The sequence below is a fragment of the Lynx canadensis genome, chromosome C2, assembly GCF_007474595.2.
Source record: "Lynx canadensis isolate LIC74 chromosome C2, mLynCan4.pri.v2, whole genome shotgun sequence".
Classification (NCBI taxonomy): Eukaryota; Metazoa; Chordata; class Mammalia; order Carnivora; family Felidae; genus Lynx; species Lynx canadensis.
In genome coordinates, this window is record NC_044311.2 from 88,144,221 (window position 1) to 88,164,765 (window position 20,545).

Consider the following 20,545-nt stretch of genomic DNA (forward strand, 5'->3'; position numbering starts at 1 on the left):
AGTAATCTGCTAAAGGAAGATTTAGGAGAAATTGGCCTGAGGTGGGCTGGCTCCTTCCTTTTTTCCTCTCTTTTGCTCTGTTCTAGTTTTTAATGATCTGTTTTGGGTGGCCATTTCACCTTTAGCTGAATTAGCCCTAGAACATCATTGTCCGTCTTGTTTTGGCTCTTAATAGCTCTGGTGTTTTATACCCTTTGTCAGCTGCCCACCATCCCTTACAAAATAATGTGTCATCACAAGGGACTCAGGGTGGCTGGTTGCTTATTGTTACTCTACCTAGCCCTTCTTTTTTTCCCCAGTTGGACAGAGGCTCCTGGGAACACAGAATAATTGTTTCTTTTTTTCTTCTAGAGCACTCTTTTATGTTAGCAACATGATTTAAAGGAAGCATCATTTCTTTCTTCCTCTTAGCTGTGTAATATCCCTAACAGCTGAATTTCCATTAATTGTGTAGATATTTGGGTCAAAAAGCAGTTGGCTTTTTGATGGTTTAGCGGGAAGAGACATTTATAACTATTCACATTTTAACATGGATTGATTAAATCAGTTTCCTTTCTTTATACTTGGCCGATCCTCCCTGGAAATACAGAAGTTAGAGAAGAGACCTTTTGAGCATGGGACCTTTTGTTGTATTTGGGTTGTTGAATGTGCAGTGAAGCACAAGAGAGCTTTGACTGAGACCATGCAGGAGTTAGAAGGGGGAAAGTTAAAGATGATAAGTGCATGTAAGAGAGCTTCAGGGACAGTAAAAAATGCACTTTCCTTATCATTAAAAAAAAATTTTTTTTAACATTTATTTATTATTGAGAGACAGAGCATGAGCATGGGAACAACAGAGAGAGGAGACACAGAATCTGAAGCAGGCTCCAGGCTCTGAGCTGTCAGCACGGAGCCCGATGCGGGGCTCGAACTCTCAAACCATGAGATCATGACCTGAGCTGAAGTCAGTCACTTAACTGACTGAGCCATCCAGGCGCACCCCCCCCCCACCTTTTTTTTTTAAAGAGAGAGACAGCACGAGTAGGGGAGAGGGACAGAGAGAATCGCAAGTGGACTCCACACTGTCATCACAAAGCTTGGGATCCTGTCAGTACAGGACCGTGGGATCATGACCTGAGCTGAAACTAAGAGTCAGATGCTCAACCTCCTGAGCCACCCTGGGGCCCCTCCTTACCATTTTTCTTAGTGTAGTTTTGTCCTTTTTCTTGTACTATATGCGAGGTGAAATTAACTTTTTTGCTTGAGAGCCTTGTCTAATTTCCTGTCTGGCTTACTCTGCCCAGTTACTAGTTGAGATGTATGATACAAGCAGTGGCTCACTTTATTTGTGTATCTTCTCCTTGATTTTTTTCACTTAATGTATTGTGGAGAACTTTTCACCCAGCACATATAGCAGCCTCATTCCTTTTAATGATGGTGTGTATTCCATTGTAGGGTTGAATCATAATTTAAGAAATCTTATATCAGTGAATGCTTAGTTTCCAGTCTTTTTCCACTAAAGGTGTGCAGCAAACATCCTTGTACATGTATCTTTGGTTAATTTTGATGAATTACCTTATAGGATTGTGTATATTCCTAGCAGTGAGCTTGTCTGGGTCAAGGGTATATTGTAGCTGTAGCAACAATGATGACTTGCAGTAAAGGTTAGCTTTGGGTATCAAAATTCCCTTTCAAGTTAGGGGCTTTCCACATTCTTTAAGAAAACAGTAAATAGACTAGAAGAATGTAATGATTTGGTAAGAACCTCCAAAGAAACGGCCAGAATAGGCAAATTTTAGTTAGCCTTGTAAGGCTTAAGTTTCATTTAGTTGTAGGATAGTTTATTTTCTAAGAAATGTGCTAAATAGAATATTAGAAGAGAATAGTTATTTGGTGATTTATTTAAAATCGTCCTGTAGATTTCAAGCTTGCTATTTAAAGATTTTGAAAAGTAAAAATCAGATTCTTGGTACTTTGTTTTATGTATTCTAGACTGATAATATCTTGTACCAGGGAAGATAGGATTAGCAAGTATGAATTATGTTTTTGTGTTTTTTTTTACTTTGCTGTTTACAAGGTCTTTTTTTTTGGAGCTGTTCATTTAAGTACAGGTTTCTTCCTAAGTGATAACCTTAGTAAGTGAAAGTGCATTTAAATTTCAGTAGTACATTTGAATTTAACTGATCATTTATTTTACCTTTGAAGGCTATGATCAAGGCAGTAGTTAGTACCTACCTGATTGATTTGGGAAAGAGGTGACTAAACTGAGACAAATAGTTAAATGCATTTACTACTTTTGGACTTGTCCCTTTGCAGAGGGCATGTATGTTATTTTTACACAGTCTGATAGTAGAAATCAGTTTTGAAAAACAAACTTTGCACCAGTGCTTTCATGTTTTTTGAGATGAAGTTTCTTTAGCTTTCATGATCATTATGTTGGTTCTTGGAGTAACACAGTGGAATTTGAATTTACAGCAACCAAAGTTAGAAGGGCAGATTTAATATTGCCTATCTTTTCTACAATAATGGAGGAAATAATATAATTATTTGGTAGTGTCTAGGTCTCATGACCTGTTAAATTTAATCATGTGTTGTTTAAGAATATATTAGTGGGGCACCTGCGTGGCTCAGTTGGTTAAGTATCTGACTCACTCAGGTCATGATCTTGTGGTTCGTGGGTTCAAACCCTGCATCACGCTTTGTGCTGACAGCTCGGAGCCTGGAGCCTGCTTCAGCTTCTGTCTCCCTCTTTCTCTGCTCTTTTCCCACTGGTGCTTTGTCCCTGTCTCACTAAAATAAATAAATGTTAAAAAAAAAAAGTATTAGTAAGGAAAGTATCACCTTTATTTCATTTTAACAAATTTAAAAGCATGTATAAAAAGTAAAATTTTATTATAGTAAGTTTTCAAATTAGAGATAAATGTAAATATGGAAAAAACTTCTGGTAATTTCACCACCAGTGGTAATGTTAATGGTGTTAACATTTTACATAAACTTCTGTATCTTTAAATGCACACATACATTTCCTTTAATACTGGGATATTCCCCCACATTTTCAAATATTTTTCAAGAATAATTTCATTACTGTTTTGTAGTGTCAGCAGATTTTTACTTTTTATTGAAGTGTAGTAACTGACAAAAACATGCATATTTTGCAGATGTACAACTTGAAATTTTACAAAGTGAGCATATCTGTCCAACCAGCATTCAACTCAAGAAAAAAATATTGCTAGCTCCCATACACTCCCCATTGCCTGCCTGTTGTTATCAGCAGCCCCCCCCCCCCCCCACCCCCAAGGGCCATTATTCTGAGTCTATTTTTGAGAAAAACTGTGAGATATAATTTACATATGATAAAATCCACCCATTTTAAGTGTTCAATTCAGGGATTTTTAGTAAATTTACTGAGTTGTATAGCTGTCACTATAGTTTTAAGACATATGTATGAATATATTTTAACCAGTTTTGTTTGTTGAATAGTGTATTTCCATTTTTTTGCTAATGTAAATTACTGTAGTGATTTTTCACGTATATATTTTGTTTCATTGGGATAGGTTTCTATAAATATAATTACCAGTTCAAAGAATATGTGTGTTTTTATGGCTTTTGATAGAAAGTACCAAATTGCCTTTGAAAGTAATTGAGCTAATTTATTCTACTGTTCATAATGAGTGTCTTTTTTTTTTTTAAACCTACCGCAACATTGGACGTATATTTAAAAAAATTTTTTTTTTTAACATTTATTTTTGAGACAGAGAGAGATAGAGCGTGAACGGGGGAGGGTCAGAGAGAGAGGGAGACACAGAATCTGAAACAGGCTCCAGGCTCTGAGCAGTCAGCACAGATCCCGACGCGGGGCTCAAACTCACATACCGCGAGATTGTGACCTGAGCCGAAGTCGGACGCCTAACTGACTGAGCCACCCAGGCGCCCCAAGACGTATATTTTTTTAAAGAGTCACTACTAGTTTGGTGGATGAAATATGGTAGTTCTGTTTTAATTTTCATTTCTTTGATTACTACTGTAAGTGACTATTATTTTGTATATTTAGTGACTGTTTTCTAAGTTTTCTTTATGATTTGCCTGATAGTGGTTTGTCACTTTATTTCTTTATACACCTTTAAAATTTTTTTGACATTTTAATATATTAAAGAACATGACTCCTTTGTTACAGATACTTCCCACCAATTTCCTTTATGTCATACTCATTTTTCATAATGAAATAGATTACGATTTTTTGCCTTAATGTCAAAAATGAGAAGTTGCATTTTATTCCACCAGCCTTTGGAAACTTATCTTGATATTTTTAAAATTGGAGACAATACGAATTACATGAATAAAGTTTTTCTATTAAAGTGTGTACCTTTCATAATTGAAATTTAAAAAGGATCAAGTAGACATATAAAACTAATTTATTATGCTTTGTTGCCAAACTTGGTCTTTCTAGGCAGTTATACTTAAGCATGAACATTGACGACAAACTGGAAGGATTATTTCTTAAATGTGGCGGCATAGACGAAATGCAGTCTTCCAGGGCAATGGTTGTAATGGGTGGAGTGTCTGGCCAGTCTACCGTGTCTGGGGAACTGCAGGAGTCGGTACTTCAAGATCGGAGTATGCCTCACCAGGAGATCCTTGCTGCAGATGAAGTGTTACAAGAAAGCGAAATGAGACAACAGGATATGATATCACATGATGAACTCATGGTCCATGAGGAGACAGTGAAAAATGATGAAGAGCAGATGGAAACACATGAAAGACTTCCTCAAGGACTACAGTATGCACTTAATGTCCCTGTAAGTAATTCCTTTTTAAAATTAATGTAACTTACAGTTAGAAACATAATTAATTTTGTGTTAAGTAATGCTTCAAGTCATTGAAGAAATTTCAGAAAATGTTTAAAGTCTTAATAGTTAACTGGGTGTTATTAAATGGATACACTAAATGTTGACAGAAATCACATTTGAAAAAGGCAAAATCAAGTTTTTGTATTGTATACATTTAGTAACTTATCTTTTCCAGGATTACTGTGTATTAAATTTTAAGTGCTTAAATTTTAAAGATTTTGTTTCAACTTCTTGGTTTCCTTAAAGAGTAGAAAGATTGAATCTTGAGTATAACTAGAAAAAGATCATACACCTGAAGGTTTTTCCTTCGGGTTCTGTAACTTGGCAATTCCTGGTGTCTGTATTTTTTTCATTACCTTTTTCAAAAGCATATCGACCTTTAGTTTTTCCTGTTTATCCTAAATGTCATTGTTTCTCACCTAAAATATTCTTTTGTAGGCACTCATAACTTTTTTGCCTTCTTGTTTTTCTTTTTACCTGATGACTGACCAACAAAACCGTAATCCTCTTCTATCCTTTCTGTGATATTAGACTTGGATTTCTTTTAGTATATCTAATACACTGTACTTTTTCTTTTGCTTCAGAACCTTCATGCATCCTGCTTGTAATATTCCCTTTAGCCATACCCCCTTCCTGTTTTTTAATCTAGTTAGTGGTTCATCATTATCAGCCTGCCACTTCTGTTTAGTCCAGGTTGAGTCTCTGCAATAGGGACTTGTGGTTACTTGTTCAGTGTCTGTCTAATAGATTGTAGGCTCTATGAGAGCATGAATTTTGTCTTATTTTCCATCATATCCCAGGTATTGGCACATAGTGTAAATGAATGAATAATAGTTATAGTTGTATTCTAATACATGTGCCCACCAACTTTTCTAGCCCTTTGCAATAGCCTTACTTTTTTTTAGTCTTTTCATGTGATGGCTTACATTGATAGATTTTTGAATGCTGAACCACCCTTATATACCTCTAATATATCCCACTTGGTTGTTGTGTGTAATTCTTGTTATACATTGTTGGATTCAATTTGCTAATATGTTGTTGAGGATTTTTTGTATCTGTTTGTGAGTTATATTGGGCTAGTTTTTTTGTAATATCTTTGTTTCTGATTTTGATATTAGGGTAATTCTGGCCTTAGAGAATGAGCTAGGATTATTCCCTCTGCTTCTAACTTCTGAAAGAGATTGTAGAGAATTGGTATAATTTCTTTCATAAATGTAGGATAAACTCAGTTGAGTACATAAAGCCTGGTAGTTTTGGGAAGGTTGTTTGTTTGTTTGTTTTTAAAGGTTATTAATTACTCAGTTTCTTTAATAGATGGAGGACCCGTTCAGATTATTTATTTTCTCTTGTGTGAGTTTTTACAGATTGTGCCTTTCAAGGAATTGGCCCATTTCATCTAGATTTTGAAATTTGTGGGCATAGAGTTGCTCACAGTATTCCTTTGTTATCCTTTTAATATCCATTATTGTTCAGCAGGTCTCTAGAGCTGTTTTTTCTTGCAAAACTGAATCTCATACCTATTGGACAATTCCTTGTTTTCTGCTAGACCCTAGTAGAGTCTTACCAAGTTTATTGATATTTTAGAAGAGTTAGTTTTTTATTTTCTCTGTTGATTTCTAGTTTTCAATTTCACTGGTTTCTGCTCTAATTTTTGTGATTTCTTCTGTTATTTTGGGTTGGATTTGGTCTTGTTTAGTTTTCTAAGTTGGAAGGTTAGATGATTGATTTTTAGATCTTCTTTTCTAATATATGCATTCAGTGATAGGAGTTTCCCTCTAAGCACTGCTTTCACTGCATCCCACAAATTTTGATGAATTGTTTTATTTTTCTTTAGTTCAATATATCTTTTAATTTCTCCTCAGATACCTTCTTTGATCCACATATCATTTAGAAGTGTGTTGTTTAATCTCTAAGTATTTGGGGATTTTCCAGCTATTTTTCTGTTATTAATTTTCAGTTTAAGTCCTTGGTGGTCTGAGAGCATATATTGTATAATTTCTGTTCTTTTAAATTTGTGAAGGAGTGTTTTATGAAAGTGGTCTGTGAGTGCTCCATGTGAGCTTCATACTTTAATTACTTTAGTTGCCCAGATCCACTGTGATTTTTTTTTTTTCCTGTTACTTCTGTACATGTTGTGTATATACCTGTCAATTATCAAAATTGATTGGCAGTCTACTGGCTTTTATTTCTTAGCTTAAAAGGTTTCTCTTTGTTTGCTTTTCATTTTGATAATTGACTTTTTTTTCTTGCAAGTTTTCAATACCTCGGCTATGGTAGGCAGTCAAATATATTTTGAGTGAAAAAAAAATTTTTTTTTTAATTGAGGAAAACTTTAAAGTGAATGCTCTCAGCTCCTAATTTTAATTTTTTTTTTAACGTTTATTTATTTTTGAGACAGAGAGAGAGAGACAGAGCACGAATGGGGGAGGGGCAGAGAGAGAGGGAGACACAGAATTGGAAGCAGGCTCCAGGCTCCGGGCCATCAGCCCAGAGCCCGACGCGGGGCTCGAACTCAGGGACCGCGAGATCGTGACCTGAGCTGAAGTCGGACGCTTAACCGACTGAGCCACCCAGGCGCCCCTCTCAGCTCCTAATTTTAAAGTTCAGAGTTTGGACAACTGCATAGACTTGTATAAGCTACAGTCCAGACAGAATATTTCTGTCATCTTAGAGGGTTTCTTTGTGTTTCTTCCTAATCAGTCCTCTTGAGAACTTTATGCAAATGGCATCATATATAACTTATGTCTGGCTTCTTTTGCTCAGCATAATGTTTTTGGTTTATCCATGTTGGTTGAGTGGATCAGTAAGTAGTTCATTTCTTTTTATTGTTGATTAATACTCTATTATTAATACTCTGTTGCCTTATTATCCTAAAGTTTGGTTATTCATTTCCCCTGTTATGGTTGGTTGTATTATCTCTGTTTTTCAACCTTTATGGATAAAACTGCTATGAACATTTTTGTATGAATCTTTTTTTCATTTTTTGAGGGGGGGGTGTCTTTCTAGAAGTTAAGCTGTTTCTCTTGTGTTTTCATTTTGTTTGATCCAGTGTCTATATCTTTGCATCAGTATTACACTGTCTTGATTGTTGAATCTTGTATAGTAAATCTTGAAATCAGGTAGTGTAGTCTCCCAGTTTTGTTATTCTTCTTGCAAGACTGTTTTGACCATTCTAGGTTGTTTGTATTTTTGTATAAAATGTAGAATCAACCTTTCAGTTTCTATAAAAAGAACCAGCTGGGTTTTTATTGGGATTATATTGATTCTATATGTTGACTTGATCAGCATCTAAACAATAGTGGTTTCTAGTCCGTGAACATGGCATATCACTTTGTTTAGGTTTTAATTTATCTTAGCATTGTTATGTAGTTTTAAGTGTAGAGTTATTGGAAATATTTACCCCTAAATATTTCATGTTTTGAATGCAATTGTAAATGGTATTTTAAAAATTTCAATGTTTAATTGTTCATGACCAGTATATAGAAATGTGGTTGATTTTGTTTTTTCTTTTTCAAAAAAAATTTTTAACATTTATTTATTTTTGAAAGAGCCAGAGTGTGAGCGGGGGTGGGGCAGAGAGAGAGAGAGAGACACAGAATCTGAAGCAGGCTCCAGGCCTTGAGCTGTTAGCACAGAACCCCATGCAGGGCTCAAGCCCACAAACTGTGAGATCATAACCTGAGCCAAAGTCAGAGGCTTAACTGACTGAGCCACCCAGGCGCCCCAAATGCGGTTGATTCTTTTTACTTTGGCTGTGTATTTTGTGACTGTTACAGGTACGTAAAGGTTCAGAGTCAGAGTCAGACGTTAAACTGACTGAGCTACCCAGCCACCCCTGCTGAGATTATATTTTCATATAAATGAATGTGTAACTTAAATGCTTTTTCTGCATTTATTAGGTGATAATGATTTTTTTTCTTCTTACTATCTTCATATGGTGAATTGCATTGATTGATTTTCAAGTGTTAAACCAACCTTGTATTCCTAGGATAAGCTACACTTGGTCATGATGTGTCATCCTTTTTATACATTTCGGGATTCAGTTTACTAACCTTTTAAAGTAATTAAAAAAATTTTTTTTTAGCTTTTTATTCATTTTTGAGTGACAGAGCACAATCCGGGGAGGGTCAGAGAGAGAGGGAGTCACAGATTCTGAAGCAGGGTCAGGCTCTGAGCTGTCAGTGCAGAGCCTGATGTGGGCCTCGAACTCACGAACCGCAAAATCATGACCTTACCCAAAGTCGGATGCTTAACCAACTGAGCCACCCAGGTGGTTTTAAATTGTTTTTAAAACAATTTTTAAGTGTACATTTATGAGGAATATTAGTTTCCTTGCAATATCTTTGTTTTAGGTATACTGGCTTCATAAATGGGTTAGGAAGTATTTCCTCTTGTATTTTTTGAAAGAGTCTGTTTAAGATTTGTTCATTTCTACTCTATGTCTTTTTGAAAGGCTTCACCACTGAAGCTAATCTGGGACTGAGTTTTCTTTGTGAGAAGTTTTAAATTTCGTGTTCAAATTTTAAAACATATATAAGGCTTCTCCAGATTAAAAATTTTTTTTCTTAAATCCGTTTTGATAAGTTGTATTTTTTAAGGAATTCGTCCATTTCTTGTTTAACTGAACAAAATTTTTCATAATTTTTAAAATTCTTTTATTGTCTTATCTATTATAATTTTTTTCTTTCTCATTCCTGGTAGTGATAGTTTGTCCTTTTCTTGATTAGTCTGGGTAGAGATTTATCAATTTTATTGGTCTCTTGAGAGAATCAGGTTTTGGTTTTATAGATTGTTAACCTTTGTGAATTTCATTTTTAACTCATTTTTATTATTTCCTTATTTCCTTCATTCTACTTACTTTGTTCTTTGCTCTTTTCTTAGCTTTTTGTTTTTAAATTTTTTAATTTATTTTTGAGAGAAAGAGATAGTGTGTGAGTGGTGGAGGAGCAGAGAGAAAGAGGGAGACACAGAATCCAAAACAGGCTCCATGCTCTGAGCTGTCAACACAGAGCCTGACGCAGGGCTCAAACTCTCAAACTGTGAGATCATAACCTGAGCCAAAGTCGGATGCTTACCTGATGGAGCCACCCAGATGCCCCTTTTCTTAGCTTTTACAATGGGAGCCTAGATGACCGTTTTAGACCTTTCTTCATTTTTCACATAAGCATTTGAGCTATAAACTTCTCTTCCTTTGTGATTTCATTTTGATTCATGAATTAGAAGTGTTTTGCTTAACTTCTAATGTTTCAAAGTTTTCCAGGTATTTTTTTGTCATTGATCGTTACTATGGTCAGAGAATGTGCAGTGGATAATTTCAATCCTTTTAAATTCATTGAGAGACTCTTTTAGCACTCAATATATGATTAGTCAGTGAATGGTCTATACTCACTTGAAAAGAATGTATTTTGGAAGTTATTGGGTGGGTTATTTTGTAAATGTCAGGTCAAGTTGGACTAGTTTTGGTCTTTGACACTTTAAAAAAATTTTTTTTAATTTTAGTTTAGTTCACATACAGTATTACATTAGTTTCGGTTGTACAATATAGTGATTAAACAATTCTGCATATCACCTAGTACTCATAACGACTCTCCTTAATCCCCATCATTTATTTAACCCATTCTCCTACTGCCCCTCCCTTCTGGTAACCATTTATAATTAAGAGTTTGTTTCTTGATTTGTGTGTGTCTCTGTCTTTAGTTCCCCTTTGTTTTGTTTCTTAAATTCCATATGAGTGAAAACATACGGTGTTTTTCTTTTTCTGACTGGCGTATTTCATTTAGCATAATACTTTCTAGCTCCATCCGTGATGTTACAAATGGCAACCTTTCATTCTTTTTTATGGCTGAATAATATTCTGCTGTATATGTATATACCACATCTTTCTTTATTCATCAATTGATGGACACTTTCCATATCTTGGTTATTGTAAATAATGCTGCTGTAAACATGGGGGGGTGGCATGTATTCCTTTGAGTTAGTGTTTTTTAATTCTTTGGGTAAATCCCCAGTAGTGTGATTGTTGGGTCATAGGTTAGTTCTATTTTTAACTTTCTGAGGAATCTCCATACTATTTTCCATGGTGGTTGCACTAGTTTGCATTCCCACCAAGAGTGCATGAGTGTTCCTTTTTCTCTACATCCTTGCCAATATCTGTTTCTTGTATTGTTGATTTTAGCCATTGTGACAGGTGTGAGGTAGTATCTCATTGTAGTTTTGATTTGCACTTCCTGATGATAAATGATGATGAACATCTTTTCCTGTGTCTGTTGACCACCTGTTATGTCTTCTTTGGAGAAATGTCTGTTCATGTCTTCTGCACATTTTTAAATTGGATTATTTATTTTTGGGGTATTGAGCTTTTAAATTCTTTATATATTTTGGATTGGTCTTTGACACATATTCTTTACTGTTCTACTTGTCTTCCAATAGTTAATTTGAAAAAATTATATATTGCATTATTTGACGTGTCTCTTTAGTTTTCTTTTGTCTTGGTTCTTCACTTTATTTGTTTTTGTTTATTTATTTATTTTGAGAGAGAGAGAGAGAGAGAGAGAGAGAGAGAGAGAGGATAGGGGCAGAGAGAGAGAGAGGGAGAGAGAGAATCCCAGGCAGGATCCATGCTCAGTGCAGAGACCAACATAGGGCTCATTCTCATGACCATGCGATCATGACCTGAGCTGAAGCCAAGAGTCAGACAGTCAACTGACTGAGCCACCCAGGCACCTCTAGTTTCTCACTTTAAAATTTTGTGATCGGGGCGCCTGGGTGGCGCAGTCGGTTAAGCGTCCGACTTCAGCCAGGTCACGATCTCGCGGTCCGGGAGTTCGAGCCCCGCGTCAGGCTCTGGGCTGATGGCTCAGAGCCTGGAGCCTGTTTCCGATTCTGTGTCTCCCTCTCTCTCTGCCCCTCCCCCGTTCATGCTCTGTCTCTCTCTGTCCCAAAAATAAATAAACGTTGAAAAAAAAATTTTAAAAAAATAAAATAAAATTTTGTGATCATAATACTTGAAAATTACCTTATATTTTGTAGAATGTTTCTCGGTTTGGATTTATCTGGTTTTTACTCTAATGGTACTTAAGGTACTAACTTTGGGAGGGATATTGCAAAAAGTGATGCTGTGTCTTCTCCCTCATTGCACTCTAACAGGAGGCACATGATTTTTATTTGCCCCATTCTGATAGTTCACTTTGATAAGTTGATTAAGGTGATGTCTGGCAGGTTTTGTCACTGTAACGTTAATCTCATTCCTCATTACATCTTTTAATTTATTCATTTATTTATTTGTATCAGCATGGGCTTAGGAATTTTATTAACTGGGTTAAAATCTATTACTATGATTATTTTAATGCTTGGTTGAAGATTTGGCCAATTGGAGCCTCTTTAAGCTGACTTCTGTGTTCATTTTATATATCCCATCAATCTTTTTAACACATCCTTGCTTTCTGCCCCAAGATGTCTTGTATTTTCTTGTATTTTTCCTGCCTCACCCCTGGAGTCAGCCATTTCTCTAAGGAGCCCTAGTTCATTTCAGTGGAAAATGACATTTAAAAGGCAAGATCTGGGTGCCTAATGTGTTGCTCATTGTTCTTGGGGTTTGGCTGCTTCCAGGGCTCTCAGTGGACAGAGCTAGGGAATGTATGTATATACATAATTACATACATTTATATACCCACTTCCATCTATAACTGTCTCTATATCTGCCTGTCAGTATTATAAAACTGAGTTCACACTAATCCCTCTGATTATGGTCCATTACCACAGAGTATATTTCAGTTTTCTCCCTTCTGTACTTTATTACTTTTATTTTATTTTATTTTATTTTATTTATTTTGTAATCTCTGTACCGAACTTGGAGCTCAAACTCATGACCCTGAGATTGACTTGCATGCTCGTCCACTGACCCAACCAGGCACCCTTCCCTTCTGTATTTTATAACTCCCTTCTTAGACAGTGAGAAACCTGGCTTCCATTATCATTAATATATTTACTTACTTGATTAGACCTCCCCTACCCCCCATGTGTAAAACCATTTGTCACCCCATCTTCCTGTGCAGATGCCCTCTTCCCTCTACCCAGGCTCCTATACTCCATTGCAGTTCATACCCTCCCCTGCATGTGCTTTGACAACTTGTCCTGGGCCTCATCACCACATGGAGCCCTCCTTGTACGTGGTTCTGGTCCACACTCATACATTGATACCTTCCGCACCCACTTAGCTTCTGACACGTTGCTCCAGGCTGCTCTTCCTGTATAATACAGACCCTTCCTTTTGCTGCTTGGGTTCTGACAACTCACCCTGAGCTGTCTTATGTGAAGAACCTCCTCACCCTACGTACATTCTGACATCTTGATTTGTGCAGCAGATGACTGTTTATCTTGTCTGGGATCTCGTACCCTGTTATGCTACAACATATGGCTTTAGGAGTGAATGATTCATGGAAAGCGGGTGAGTAGGGAGGGGCAGGAAGGGGAAGGGACAAGATTTATTCTTTTACTTTTGTTGAAACTTAATTTTGAAATTATACAGAGTCATAGGAAGTTACAAAATTAGTACAGAGAGGTCCTGTGTAGCATTCACCCAGTTTCCTCTAGTGGTTAAATTCTACATAATTATAGTACAGTCTCAAAATCAGGCAGTTGACAGTGCTATAATATGTCCAGTGTTGTATACTTTATCACACATGTAGATAATGTGTAACCACCATCGAAATCAAGATAACAGAATGAATCTATCATGAGGAGACCTCCCTGGTGCGACCCCTAGTCACACCTCTTCTTCCAACACCATCATTCCTAACCCCTGGCTATCCTACCCCTAATTTATTTTCTACCTCTATGTCGTTGTCATTTTATGTGTTATATTAGTGGACTCCTACAGTATGTGACCTTTTGAGATTGACTTTTTTTCAATTAACAGAATGCCTTTGAGAGCCTTGTGAGTAGTTGTGTGTATCAATAATTTGTTCCTTTTTATTATAGAATAGTATTTCATGGTGTTGATGTACCACGGTTTAACCATTCGTTTACTGAAGAACATTGTAGCTTTTTCCACATTGTGGCTACTACAAATAAAGCTGCTATGAACACTCATGCATAGGTTTTTGTGTGAACATAGATGTACATATCTCCAGGGTAAATACCTTATTATATCCCCACCACCAGGTATAGTCCCTCCTAACATTTTGGTATATGTACTCCTATGCTTTTTTCATATGCATACCAGGCATGGAATGATGTTGCTTATTTATCTACTGTTTTCATTTACCAGCATATTTTGAACTTTTCGTAACTTCTTATTCTTCTGATACTTCTTAAATGTCTGTTACATATTCCATATGTATAGATAATTTGTAGTTGAGTCCTGTTACTCCTACTAGGTAATGATAAATTTGAGTCCATGCTGGGAATGAATCAATGAAAAGTTGTCTCATACTATATACACCAAAGGCAGAATTTAGGATTTGTGTAACATTGCTTTATAGTAGAACACAACAGACATGAGAAATCATATTCCTTCTTTTTATTTATGCATTCCTGCTAATATGGCATGTGGTGAAGGGCAAATCTTGGGATCATGAATATACATTTTTGAATTAAAGAGAGGACAGTGATCTAGAACAGTATGACTCAGGTCCCCAAAAGTGTGAAAACTTAAGTTACCAGGCCTTGCATCCTTTTTAGATTGTGTTAATAAAGACTTTTAAAAATACATATTGAGCATATTAATGATTCTCTTTTATTTGTTCGTTTGGAAGACATAAAAAAACTTTATTTCATATTAACTTTTTATTTATTTTTTTGTTAATTCAAAACAAAAGTTGAGTTTTGAGTTCTTTTAGATTGTTAATAACGGTTCAGGTTCTGTAGCCTATGTAAACTCTCAAGTGTTTTGTGACAGTTGAATAAAAGTTCTTCATTTGTGATAACTGCTAATTTTCAGAATTTATCTTAACCTTACTATTCTGTATCAGTCACCCACCCTCAGTGGCCCTACATTTTCAGCTCCAGTCTACAGGCGAACTTTTGAATGTCTACAGTTTATTCATTTAGAGAACTTTGTTTTCTAATTTATTAGAAACTTGAATTAAGGGGCACCTGGGTGGCTCATTTGGTTAAGCATCTGACTTTGGCTCAGGTTATGATCTCATAGTCTGTGAGTCCAAGCCCCACGTCAGGCTCTGTACTGACAGCTCAGAGCCTGGAGCCTGCTTCAAATTCTGTGTCTCCTCTCTCTCTGCACTTCCCCCACTCACACTTTGTCTTTCTCTCTCTCTCAAAAATAAACATTAAAAAAATTAAAAAAAAAAGAAACGAATTAAATTAAATTAAAATTAAGTAAAATTAGTTTTTCATTTCATTGGTCTCATTAGCCACATTTCAGGTGGTTAAGTGGCTTCTGTTTTGGACAGCAAAGATAAAGAACATTTCCATCATTGCAAAAAGTTTTATTGGATACACTGAGTCAGAAAGCTTCTTCACTCAGAAACTAAATTTATTTTAGGAATGTGAAGAAAAGTATTTGGTTTATTCTTTTAATTCTTATATTCAGCATTTGTGTGGCATTTTATTTTAGCCATGAGTTTTTGTGCTATAAAGCAGCATGAAGAAAATTGTAGGAATACTTGCATGCATTTTATATTTATGATTATTTTATTTGATGGCCTAAGGAACTCAAAATGTATTTGGCTATTGGTAAGACCTTTGTTTGATTTTTGAGTCTTTAAATTTTCTTAAATCCTGTTATTAACTTAAGGAGGATTATATAGATATATTCCCATATACCTCTTGCTCTAGTCAGTAAACACCTAACATACACTGATGCTAGTAATTTGAGTATATGTCTTGTAATGGGTAACTTTTTTATTAAAAAAGAAAAAAACCCATTTTCCCCATTTCAGTGATTTTAAGATACTTTTTAGTTTTGCCACATATTTTGTACTCTAGTTTAATTACAGAATTGGATTGCCTTTTGGTAACAAAAGATCTTTCACAGTCATCCTGGAAGGTGATAATTCTGTTTGCCTTTGTATTTATTTGCTTTTAAATAGTCATTGGATAGGATATGTTTCTTCTCTTTTTGGCTATCTCCCAACTTGTTATCCCCATTACATTGTAAGCTTTTAAAAAAATTTGTATATATATAAATATAACAGAGTCAATTATTACTTGTAGCCAATTCTTATTACCATTACATTTCTTTGAAGTTCATGTGAGGGATTTAGAAATAGTTTTGTTAATGTTCATTGGCTGTTGAGGTCCTTGTCTTTGAGGTGAATGCACTGGCTGTTATTAGGGCTCTATGTTTTAAGAAGTGCTTTTATTTTTCCCATTCAAATACTTTTTACTTGAGCATACCCTTTGGAGATCATTTTTCAGAAATAGATTCATTAACTGAGCTTATTTTAAGGAGAAGAGATGGTAAAATGTATCAACAAGGTTTTTTTTGTTTTTGTTTTTAAACAAGACTTTACTCACATGCTATATAGATTCTAGTGTGGTATTTGACAGGAATCAATATTTGAGCAGAATACATAGAGTTAAGTAATTTTGCTTCATAGTTTGCCCTGGTATGAGTCATATTAATTTCAACTCACTTGATAAGCTGATGAATCAAGGTATTTATTCTAGGAGATTATTTCAGGAAGCTAACACAGAATGATCTGTTTTTCAGTATCCTCCTACACTCTTAAAGTTGTTTGATTTAATTTATTGTTTTTCCTTTATGTGGACATAAATTGTTAGTAGACTTCTTTCTAGATGGCTTTAATTAACATAGCTAGTCTCTTAACACTTTTAATATAGTTCTGTCTGATCTTTGATGTGTAATTGATCCGGAATTGTGGGACAATAGTACTGAATGAGCATTGTACTCTTAGGACAGTAGAACACAAATTGAAAATCATTATTGACAAGGCTAGCTATTATTGTCAGCCTAGCTAGATCAGTCTCAGATCATTTTTTTAAAATAATGGTATGATATTGTTTATTATAAAACGATTACATAGTAATTGTAAAGATTAAAATAGTTTAGAACAAAGTAAAAAGTTAAAGTTGTTTCCAGTACTTACTTACTTTACTTCCAAAGAGATAACTACTAATATTAATAGCATTTTGGAAATTTTTAATTTACAAACATGCAGAGTGTGTATATCTATATATAATGTTTTTAAAATGTATTTCTTATGAAAATATCATATATTTTGGTTTACATAGATTATACTATTTGTATCATTTTGAAATTTGCTATATTCATTTAAAACACATCTTGTAGAGATTTTGTTATTGTATATAAAACTGGCATATTTTTTATTAAAAAAATTTTTTTTTAGTGTTTGTTTATTTAGAGAGGTAGAGTGCAAAAGGGGGAGGGGCAGAGAGAGAAGGAGACACCGAATCCAAAGCAGGCTCCAGGCTCTGAGCTGTCAGCGCAGAGCTGTGTGGGACTCAAACCCATGAACCGCAATATCATGACCTGAACCGAAGTCAGATGCTTTACCGACTGAGCCACCCAGGTGCCCCTGGCTTATTTATTTTAATGACTGATTAAATGGTGTGCTTTATTTAAGGCAATACTGATGGATATTTGTGTTGTTTCTAGATTTGTTTGAAGTAATCATGAAAGGATCATCCTTATATATGGGTATAGACATAGATGCCTATATATACAAGCATGTTCCTTGTATTTATCAATATGTACCTGCAGATTTGTAACACCCTTTCTCTAGTGGTATGTCTTTTTATTGAAATACAACATTTATACAGAAAACTTGTAAGGAATTTTCTCAAAACTGAACATACTTGTATAACACTGCCCCGATCTCTCAGAGGCTCTCTCCTTCTTAGTCACAATCTAATTTAGGAATTTATCTAATTCCTAAAGATAACCACTACCATAATACTTTTAGCATGGCCTATTGGTTTTACCTGATTTTGCACTGAATATAAATAGAATCATATACTCTCTAGTATCTGATTTCTATGGTTCAGATTGTAAGATATATCCATACATTATTGCATGTAATAGTGGTTAATTCTTATTTCTGTAGAAGCATCATTTGTACAAATATATCAAAATTTATTCATTCTAGTGTAATAGGCATTTAGATTGTTTCAAGATGTGGGCTATTATGAAAAGTATTGATGTGACTCTTCTTGGATGTGTCTTTTGGTGCGTGTACATAGTCATTTTTGTTGGTTATATACTTAGGGTTGAATTTGATGGGTATGCATATGTTCAGCTTTAGTAGGTACTGGGAAAGTTTTTCTAAGTGATTCTGCCAATTTATAGTAATTGCCCATATCCTTGGTATGTGAAACTGTCAGTCCTTTTAATTTTAGCCATTTTGGTTCAGTAGTTTGCAATGTGATTTTAGGTTGTGTTTCAGTGATAACTAACAAAATTGAGTTTTTCTGTTTAACTGTTTTATACTTAACTGTCAGTTTGAATATTATTTTTTTTGTAAGGCACATGCTTATCTTTTGTCCATTTTTTGGCTAGATTATTTCTCTTACAGATTGGTAGTTTATTTGTTGGAGATCTATCTATCTGTCTATCTGATCTTTGTATGTATATCTTGTGTTTTCCAGTCTGATTTGCCATTTTACTCTTGATAAACAGAAATTAATGTTAACATTCAGTTTAGAAGTCTTCCTTTTGGTTATGTTTTGTATATCTTATGTAAGAGTTCTTTGCCTTCCTCAAAGTCACAAAGATATTGACTAATATCAAAGATACTTTGTTAACTTCTAGAAGCTTTATGGTTTTCTCTCCCATTTAGATTAATAATCCATTTGCAGTTGATATTTGCTGATGATGTGAGATAGGGATCAAGGTTTATTTGTTGACTTTTTTTCCCCACTCACCCATAGACATTTTTCAGTTTCACTTTGCTGGCCTAATGTTTTAGTTCTTAGAGCAACTTAATATGTTAAGATAATGACCAACAGATTTCTCTTTGATTAATACCAAGGATTTATACTAATACTGGACTTAACATCTCTTTAAGATTATAAAGTAACATATTTGATAAAAAGGTAAAAATTCTATAAGTATAAAGAAGTTAGCAAAATTTTGCTTTAATGTCACTCCTCTAGGGTAATCACTACTAACATTTGGGTGTTAGCATTTTAGTGTTTCCTTTTTGTTTGTTTTTCTGTGTATGTATTTGTGTTTCTATACAATTTGCTGCATATGTATTTGTGTGTTTGTATAAAATTGTGAAATATATTTGCTTACATAATTATATATTTACCACTCAAACTACGAACATTTCACTACATCATTAATATTATCCAATAGTAAGGTTTTTCATAACTGTATAATGTCAAATAGGTGTAATTTATCTCAGTCTTTATTACTGGATATATAGAGTGTTTGCACTTTTTTTACTATCTTAAAGAATGTTCTTATATGTAAACATGTTGCCATGTGAAATTATTTCTTCAGTATAGATTTCTTAAGGCTCTTGATATATCCTGGCCAATTTGCAGTCCACAAAGTTGACCAATTTATTCTTCTTCTAGTAGTGTATGAGATTTCCAACTTAATATCTTTATAAATGATCTAGAATAGGAAATGGGAAATAGAATTTCTAGATTTGAATATGATGTGAGGAAAAGAAAACAGCTGTACTTGGTCTTAGGTTGGCAGTGGAGAAGTAAATTAAAACATGTCTTCAGACAGGAGGCTGAGATAATTCAGCATATTGAAAGGTGGAGAATTTGGAAGAAGGTTCTGATGTGAAAGAAAAGATTAAGCTATTTTTAGCAACATTGAGTTGCAGATAATAGGATGTCTAAGTGGAGATGTTATGTAGAAATTGGTAACCCTCTGTATCTAAGCAATTAGACATCTGTAATTGTAGGATAATAATTAATAACTATAAATATTTGGAACTTGAAAGTTTTCAAGGTGCTCTTTATATTATCTCATTTGATTTTCTGTTGTGTATAAGCTGGATATTGTTATTACCACGATTAAGAGATGAAGAAATGATTATGATAATGAGTGGCATCAAGAACTATCTACTGCTATGTATCGTAGGCAATACTTTCCATATATAATCTCTTTCAACTCTGCAGAAATTCTGTGAGGATTATTTCCTCCATTTTATGCGTGAAGAAAGTTGTAAGTGATTAAATTTTAGTTTGGTCTCACGCTGCTGGTAATACTTTTTGGAATTAGGTTTTATTTCCTTTAACACCCCACCTAAGCTTTTCTTGTTTTTCCATACTATTTCTGGAAGCCGAGTTCAGCCAGATAGTAATTGGAAGAGGTGGGATTGAAACTCAAGCCTTATTCTTCACCTAAATATTGATGATGTTTTGTCCACTTTGTTATTTGTTCAGTTATTTTCTTTCCCTTTTGTAGTAGACATTCTAGAACCACTAGAATTTTTTTCCATATTCTGGTAGCAAGCATACTGTTGTTCGTAATTGGAGAAATAAAATGTTCATGCAAAAATTATTTTAAAAGAAGTTTTAATAATTCACATTTATTAAGAAGCTGTTAATAGTTATGGAAATAACACTGAGCTAAAAGATACAAGATCTTGGTTTAAGTCCTAGTGTTTGAAATATAACATAGCTTGGGTAAGACACCTCCCTGAAGTTTTAGTTTTCTTATTTGTAACATGAAGGTAATAATTAATTCACATATCACTGCAGTTAGAATTTCAGTTGCTAGATTTGGAAGACTTGGGTTTAAATTTTGATTTCTC

The 20,545-nt window shown here is 34.6% G+C and overlaps 1 protein-coding gene across 5 annotated transcripts in view; it reads left to right on the forward strand.

Annotated features, from left to right (window-relative positions):
• Positions 1-20,545, forward strand: part of ZNF148 (zinc finger protein 148) — a 122,623-nt gene that overhangs the window by 50,327 nt on the left and 51,751 nt on the right. For all 5 annotated transcript variants that reach the window (XM_030330255.2, XM_030330257.2, XM_030330259.1 and 2 more), the window contains one exon: positions 4,427-4,775. In XM_030330255.2, the coding sequence (XP_030186115.1) occupies positions 4,443-4,775 (333 nt within the window). In that variant the 5' untranslated portion in view covers positions 4,427-4,442. The remainder of the gene's footprint in view (positions 1-4,426; positions 4,776-20,545) is intronic.